Raw genomic sequence first — 7618 nt, 5'->3', positions numbered from 1 at the left:
GACCAGACGGCCCGTAAGATCAACCTGGCCAAGTTCATCCACAGCAAGTGCTCCGCCCTCATTGTGACCGACCTGGCCGCCCGTGGCTTGGACATCCCGCTGCTGGACAACGTCATCAACTACAGCTTCCCCGCCAAGGGCAAGCTCTTCCTGCACCGCGTCGGTACGGGCCACTCCCACCAGGAACCGAGGGCATAGGGCTCCACTTGGGAAGTTGAGGCCGGGAAGGAGAGTCTCTCAGGGGGTACAGGCCCCCTCCTTTCCAGGCTGGCTTGCCAGTTTCCTGCAGTAGCCCTTGCACATGCGGTTCCCTGGTCCCGTCTCCCAGACTATTCTACCTGAACCACTGCGTCTCTGTGGCTCCTCTCCCGGGTCCTTTTATAAAACCAAATCCTCTGCCTCTGACTCAGTTCTGACACATAGCGCCCCCTATAGGACAGGGTAGAACTGCCCCTGTGGGCTCCTGAAGGTTGTCCTTATGGGAGCAGGAAGCCTCATCTTTCTCCTTCAGAGTGGCTGGTGGTTTTGAACTGCAGACCTTGTGGTTAGCCCAACACATAACCCATGGCGCCATCAGGGCTCCCAGGTCCCTTAGCAACCATTTAAATGACATTTAGAGTCATGAAGGTCCCTGGGTGGCGCCAATGGATTGCACATGATATTGACCCCGAGGTTTGTAGTATGAGCTCACCCAGAGGTACCTCCTACGAAAGGCCTAGACCTACGCACTTGTAACAATGGCAGCTCAGAAACATCCCACAAGGAGGCTCTCCCGCACCTGGCCATTGCAAGCCGGGCAGGTGGGTGGCTGCACTTGCTGGGTGATAGGCGTGATATAGAAAGCCCCCACCCTGGGCAGTGGGCCTGGAGGTCATGTCTGATGGTCCGGTGGGCTGGTCCGGTGGGCTGCAGAGCAGGGAGCGTTCCCATGCCCAAGTCGCTGTAGCCCGGCGCTTTCCTCCTGGGACGGCACTGCTGAAGATGGGATAGGGCCGTGCCTGGTCTGTGGTCTGGCCCACTTTCCCAGCATGCCCTCTGAGGGTGAGTGTCTCCTCCCCGCAGGCCGGGTGGCCCGAGCCGGCAGAAGTGGCACAGCCTACTCCTTGGTGGCCCCAGACGAGGTCCCCTACCTGCTGGACCTGCACTTGTTCCTGGGCCGATCGCTCACCCTCGCCCGCCCCCACGAGGAGCCCCCAGGTGAGTGGGCGCGGGACCCAGTGAGGCTTCCCCATAGTGCAGGCTGTGGGCAGGGGTGAAGCTTGTCTCCTCCTGGCTGGGGGAGGAGGCAGGGATGGTTTGGCCTCAGGGCCCTCAGTTTGCTGGTCTCTAACATGGGCTAATGAGACACCGCTGGTCGTTGGGCCTCCCCTCCTCTTGCTTTTGTGTGTTACCCTTGGTAACAAGTCCAGTGCCCAAGGACACTTCAGGGCAATGCAGGCCCTCTGCTCCGAGGCTTGTGGGCACAGGGACATGCCTGGCACATCGTAAGCCTGTAACTGGACCTCCTGTGTGCTCTGCTGCGTCTGCCTCTGTAAGCTAGCCTCCCTGGGCCTCAGTTTTCTCATCTGAAAGATGGGCATGCCAAGGAGAGACCCAATGGTGCAGCGCAGGCGTCTGCACGCTGTTTCTTCCCAGGCTGGCTGATAAATATTTTGGGTTGGGGGCCGCTCCTTGGCTATGCTGTGGCAGCCCCCAAAACAGACATCCCAACCAAACTCAGGGCCGTGGAGTTGGTTTTGACTCGTACTGACCCCGCTGGACTGAGTGGAGCTGCCCCTGTGGGCTTCTGAGGCCGTCCATCTGGAAAGGCACCCATCTTTCCCTTGGGGAACAGCCGGTGGTTTCCAACGGCGCGTGACCTTGTGGTTGGCATCCCCGTGAGCGCGTAGTCTGCGCCGCCTCCGGGGGATCGCTATGGAGAGTGAACAGGCGAGCCACAGGGACGGTATAAGCAGGGCTCTGCAAAGCAGGTGGCCAGGCCGGGCGGCCTCTGACGGGCACTGTGTGGCCAGCAGGGGCAGCCAGCGTGGACGGTGTGCTGGGCCGGGTGCCGCAGAGCGTGGTGGACGACGAGGACTGCGGCCTGCAGAGCGCGCTGGGGGCCTCGCTGGAGCTGCGGGGCCTGAGCCGCGTGGCCGACAACGCTCAGCAGCAGTATGTGCGCTCCAGGCCAGCGCCCTCGCCCGAGTCCATCAAGAGGACCAAGGCACTGGACCTCACAGCACTGGGCCTGCACCCGCTCTTCAGTGAGTTCCCTCTGGGACTGGCAGGGACGGGGCGGGGCAGGCGGCAGGCGAGCCCCGTGGAATGAGCCCCCCACCTCTTCCTCCTGCCCGCAACCCCCCTTACCCCAGGCCTGCGCTTCGAGGAGCAAGAGCTGCAGCGGCTGCGGCTGGTGGACAGCATCAAGAAGTACCGAGCCCGGGCGGTGAGTGACCGTGCGCCGGTTCACGGGAGCCTGGGCCATGGGGCAGCTGGGGGCTGCACCCAGCAGCATGGCTGCCAGCAGGCACACACCATCTATGGATGGGTAGACTGAGGCATGGGGGAGGCACAGGTTCCTGAGGCCTGAGACGCTGGCTTCTGACTGCCCATCCCTTTGCCTGGCCGTGTCCCATGCAAGGAGGACCTGTTGTCAGGGCTGAGGCCGAAATCGAGCACTGGCTTCTCTGGGCTGAGTGACTGAATGGGTGGGTCATCATCCTCTCTGAGCCCTTGCCTTGTGGGTGGAGGTGATAGGGTGCCCACTAGTGGAACTGAGAGGCCCTGGGGGTCCCAGCGCAGCTATGAGGGGAGGGCTGGGGAGCTGTGGGGGCAGCTGGAGGTGAAGCAAGTGGATGCCCCCTGCAGACCATCTTTGAGATCAATGCCTCCAGCCGGGACCCGAGCAGCCAGGTGATGCGTGCCAAGAGGCAGAAGGACCGAAAGGCCATCGCCAGCTTCCAGCGGCAGAGGCTCCAGGGGCAGCAGGAGGGTCCCAGCGCCCCTGCCCCTGCTCCCGCCCCCACGGAGGAGCAGCCCGAGGGGCAGGAGGAAGAAGAGGACTTGGGAGCCGGTGTGGAGGTACAGAGCTGCCCCTGGAACTCCGAGGCTGCAGGCTGGGTGGGGTTACCGCGCAGGCTGGGTGGGGTAACTGTACAGGCTGAAGCTGGGCCCGTCGGTCAACCTGGCCAGTCTCTGCTGGCCCGAGAGCAGGTGGGAACAATGGGTAGCCGCCAGAGACCCCAAGTCCCCAGCCGACAATGTGAAGCCCCTGCTCCGATGGGTTGGGACTGGGGGGACATCCCGGGCATGACGCTGGGCCTTGGTGGCCAGGATGTCTTCACAGAGGTTGTGAGCAGGAAGCGGCCGCGGCAGCCAGGCCCTGACGGGGGCGCCAAGCGGCGGCGGGCAGAGGCACAGCAGCACGACCCAGACTTCTATGTGCCCTACCGGCCTAAGGACTTCGACAGTGAGCGAGGGTGAGCGGGATGGGGCCTGGCGCTGGGCACCTGGGGCTGGGGCCCTGGAGCTCCCCCGTCACACCTTCCCATCCTCTCTGCAGCCTGAGTGTCGGGGACAGTGGGGCCTTCGAGCAGCAGGTGGCCGGTGCCGTCCTGGACCTGATGGGCGATGAAGCCCAGAACCTGACTCGGGGGCAGCAGCAGCTCAAGTGGTGAGTGCGCCGGGGCCCCCCTCACTATCCAGGCCTCCCAGGCAGCAGAGCCCCCTACACACATGACCTCACACAATAGGATGGACCCTGCTAGTGGTCTTTGCCAAGGCACCCTGCTAGTGTAGTGGCTGAGTGCTCAGCCACTCCCTGAAAGGTCGGCAGTTCAAGGCCAGCCGGGCCTCTGTGGGGGCAGTTCTCTGTCTTGCGTGGTGGCTTCCTCAGTGGCAGTGGGTTTGGGGGTTTGGTATTTGTAGGTGGGGGAGGGGGTTGGTCCGAGAAGCCCTCCCACCGGGCAGCCCCTGCCCTGCCCCAGGCCCCCAGTTGGTACCAGGGCCCTTTCCCCACACCTCCGATTGGGCAGCGGGGACTTGCTGAGGGGCAGAGCACCTCCGAGATGCCAGTGAGGAGGGAGGCTGCCCACAGTCCCCCCACTCTCCCCCGAACCATGCTGCGTGCCCCCCATTCCTCCCGCAGGGACCGGAAGAAGAAGCGGTTCGTGGGGCGCTCTGGGCAGGAGGACAAGAAGAAGATCAAGACAGAGAGTGGGCGCTACATCAGCAGCTCCTACAAGCGTGACCTGTATCCTCAGGGCTGGGACGGAGTATGGGCGGTTGGGGGCGGGACCTGAGCTGCTGGGGCAGGGCGGGAGGGTGGAGTCAGGCCAGGGAGACTGCTCCCAGCTTCCTGAACGCCTGCCAGCTACCAAAAGTGGAAGCAGAAGCAGAAGATTGATGACCGGGACTCAGAGGAGGAGGGGCCGAGCCAGCGGCGAGGCCCCCCGCAGAGAGGCAGGAGGAGGCACCAAGGCCCAGGTAAGTGCAGGGCAGGGAACCAAGGCCCAGAGGGTGCAGTTGCCAGTGATAGCAGCCTGTCTCTGTGGGTCCCTTCATCCGCCCACACCCAAACCCTCAGGCGCCCCTCCCTGCCCTGGCCCTGGGGGGGCCTCTGCTGGTCTCTGCCTCTGGTCCTGCTCTTTCTCTCGAGCCATCTGAGTGTCTTTCTCTCTGCCCTCTGTCTGTCTTCCTCTCCCCTTCTTTTTCTCTCTGCCTGTGCCCTAGTGCGCAGGTGCGCCTCTCCCAGGCAGACCCTGCCTCTCCTGGGCCCTCTCTCCCTCCCCTCATTCCTGGCCTCACATGGCGGCCAGGGAGGGTGGCTAGGAGGTGAGGGGAGTTTGTCTGGGGACACCTGTTGCTGCTCTCTGGTCCGCCCTGACGGGAAATGTGGGTTCCTGTCAGGCGCCTTGGCCCAGTGACTGTATGTCAGGGAGCCTGGCCAGGTCCCTGTGGTGGGAGGGCCCGACTGGCAGAGCGGGTGGAGAAACGGGACTCAGTGGGGTGCCAGGAAGGCGGGTGGCGATTGCCCTCCCCGGAGCTGGAAGAGCAGGTCAGCCCTCCCTGCGGCAGCTATGCTTGCTGTGTGACCTTGGCCTCAGGCCTGCTAACCTAAAAGTCATGGGTTCAGACCCCACTCCCACCCCGCTCAAGCTGCAAAAAAGAAAGGTGACGGCTTCCAGAGAGGTTTAGAGCCCCGGGCCTCCAGGGGGCAGGTCTGCCCTACCCTGCAGGCCCCGTGCTCTGCACGTAGTATTAGCTCATGCACACACGCCCCGGTAGCTTCTCAGGAAGAGGGTGTTACTCCTAACCTACAGGTGGGGAAACTGAGGTAGGGAACAGTAAGGAGGGGAGGTCCAAGAGGTGGCTATTGGGGTTCAAGCCCCTGCAGTCCCAGTTCCAGGCTGCACGCTGTGGTGCTCTTTAGTCAGTCTGTCTGGACCCCCAATCTATGCCTGCCAGACGCCACTGCCAGGCATGTATGTGGAGGTGGGGAGCAGCCTGGGACTGCTGGGCAGAGGAGATGGGGAGGGTTGGCACAGACCCCTGGATTGAGCCCTGGGCTCCCCACTGCAGGTGCCTCGCCCCATCCCACGGGCACCCCCACAGGCCGAGTGCACTCTGAGCTGAAGACCAAGCAGCAGATCCTGAAGCAGCGACGCCGAACACAGAAGATGCACTTCCTGCAACGCGGGGGCCTCAAGCAGCTCTCAGCCCGCAACCGCCACCGAGCCCGGGAGCTACAGAGGGGCGCCTTTGGCCGGGGCGCCCACTGCAAGAAGGGCAAGATGAGGAAGAGGATGTAAGGACAGGGACCCGGCCCCACGGGCTCACTGGCACCCACTTCCGGAGTTCCTGCTGCAAGCCTGGGCCTGTGCTGGGGGGCCATTCCTCCAGGGCCCTGAAGGCTGCCTAGGAGTTCGCCAGCAGAGCTGGGCAGGCCATGCCCTGAGCTGGTGCTACTTGACGTGGCTGCCGCGGCTCCCATATGTGCCTGTGGACGGGGACATTGTTGTTTTCCGTGTAATAAACCTTGATGGAGCACTCCTGGTGGCCTGGTGTCTGAGGGGCTATATAGGTGGGGGCATCCCAGCAGGGGCTGCGGTCGTCAGCCACGGGTGCTCCCCTTGGGCTGAGTCCTGCCTGTGTGTCTGTTACACAGTAGCGCAAGCTAAGGTCGGGGAGCTTTGTGTGGGAGCCTGCAGTTGGGTGGAAACTGGGAGACAACAGGGTGCACGGTCTTGGGTCTGAGGGCACAGTGCTCCCCTCTGATCAGCCTCAGGACCACCATGCCCCACGGTCATAGCCAACTCTGCCCTCAGCCCTGGCTTCCTGCATACCGCCAAGTCCCCCTCCTGTGGGGTCCTGAGAAGGTCAAGGGAAACCTCCAAGGGTTGGGTTATGAGCCTGCCTGAGACCACAGTGGGGGGGCCTTGTGGGCAGATAGCTGCCTGCTTCAGTCTGCATGTACTATGTTCCAAACCACCCACCAGCCGATTCCTGTTCATAGCAACCGTATGAGTTTCTCCCAAGGTTCAAACCACTGACCTTGTGGGTAGGTGACAGCCCCACAAATCACACCATCACCAGTGCCCCATGCCAGGTTCCAAGCCACTGGCTGAAAACTCATTTCTCTAAACCCCTGCCCTGGGATTGGAGGGTGTGGCCCCGGCCCTGGTTCACAGGTGAGGTGCAGGTGCCAGGTCACATGGTACCTGGGGGGACTACAGGGACTAGCATCCCCCACAAAGCCCCTCATAACATCACCGTGGGCCATATGTTTTGGGTACTAGCTTTGTGCTTAAGCCCCCAACACGAGCAGGCTCAGCCTGGTCCCCCTTTTAGGTGAGGAAGCCAGTTTGGGGAGAGCCAGTAGTGCCCAGACTCCCCAGGATATGTGGCCCTCACCCCTACTCACCGGAGTCAAGGTTCAGCCTGGCGCAGGCTGGCCAGCATGCCAGACAGGTCTTGGAAGAACAGCTTTACCTGAGGACCGCAGCGGGAGTCACAGGGTCACTCTCCAGCCCACTCACCCCCGGCCCCCCTCGAGCTGGACAAAGAGGGCTGGAGGCTGGAGACCCCGGTGAAAGGGCCAACAGTGGGGTTCCCAGTAAGCCCCTAGCCAGCAGAAGACCACCTTTCTGCTGGCTTGCCTACTTTAAACCCAAATGTTGGCACTTTGAATCTACCAGCTGCTCCGTGGGAGGGGCCTAACAGCGACCTTACAGATGGCTGCCTCCGAAGCCCCGTGGGGCGGTTGTCCTCTGGTCCAAGGCTCGCTGTGAGTCAATTTGGCCAAGGCCCACCGCTGCAGCATGAATGACCGCTCAGCTGCCTACACTGCTGCCATGCCCCGTGGCCCTGGAAGCTGGTCTGGTTTGAGGCATTGGATGCTGGGAGGAAGGGGAGGGGCGCTTGTGGCATAATGGAAATGGGATCTACCAGCACCTGCCCTGCACCTGCTGAGAGCGGGCTTCACCTTCACATCATTGTCTGATTCGACTGCAGAATCAAACCTGCAAGCCAGGACTCCCAGGCTCCGGCCCAGCGGGGTGGGGGGTGGGGGGTCTCCAGCTCCGATCACAGAAGGTAGCCCACCTCGCTGGTGGGATTTCTGGTCCCATGGTGGTTC

The 7618-nt window shown here is 62.8% G+C and overlaps 2 protein-coding genes across 2 annotated transcripts in view; one reads left to right on the top strand and one right to left on the bottom strand.

Moving 5' to 3' along the window:
* The window catches only part of DDX54 (DEAD-box helicase 54), an 11123-nt gene extending 5093 nt beyond the window's left edge, over positions 1-6030 (top strand). The window contains exons 9-18 of the mRNA XM_045296699.1: positions 7-163; positions 1063-1197; positions 2016-2246; positions 2355-2428; positions 2851-3063; positions 3316-3461; positions 3545-3655; positions 4130-4234; positions 4355-4467; positions 5563-6030. Of these exons, the coding sequence (XP_045152634.1) occupies positions 7-163; positions 1063-1197; positions 2016-2246; positions 2355-2428; positions 2851-3063; positions 3316-3461; positions 3545-3655; positions 4130-4234; positions 4355-4467; positions 5563-5792 (1515 nt within the window). The 3' untranslated portion in view covers positions 5793-6030. The remainder of the gene's footprint in view (positions 1-6; positions 164-1062; positions 1198-2015; positions 2247-2354; positions 2429-2850; positions 3064-3315; positions 3462-3544; positions 3656-4129; positions 4235-4354; positions 4468-5562) is intronic.
* The window catches only part of CFAP73 (cilia and flagella associated protein 73), a 5609-nt gene continuing 3158 nt past the window's right edge, over positions 5168-7618 (bottom strand). The window contains exons 7-8 of the mRNA XM_004709547.2: positions 6905-6972; positions 5168-5758 (exon numbers count right to left, since the gene is read on the bottom strand). Of these exons, the coding sequence (XP_004709604.1) occupies positions 6910-6972 (63 nt within the window). The 3' untranslated portion in view covers positions 5168-5758; positions 6905-6909. The remainder of the gene's footprint in view (positions 5759-6904; positions 6973-7618) is intronic.

Source organism: Echinops telfairi, unplaced genomic scaffold, assembly GCF_000313985.2.
Source record: "Echinops telfairi isolate 266 unplaced genomic scaffold, ASM31398v2 ScPeMD7_7412;HRSCAF=8450, whole genome shotgun sequence".
NCBI lineage: Eukaryota > Metazoa > Chordata > Mammalia > Afrosoricida > Tenrecidae > Echinops > Echinops telfairi.
This window is presented reverse-complemented; position numbering and strand designations above follow the sequence as displayed.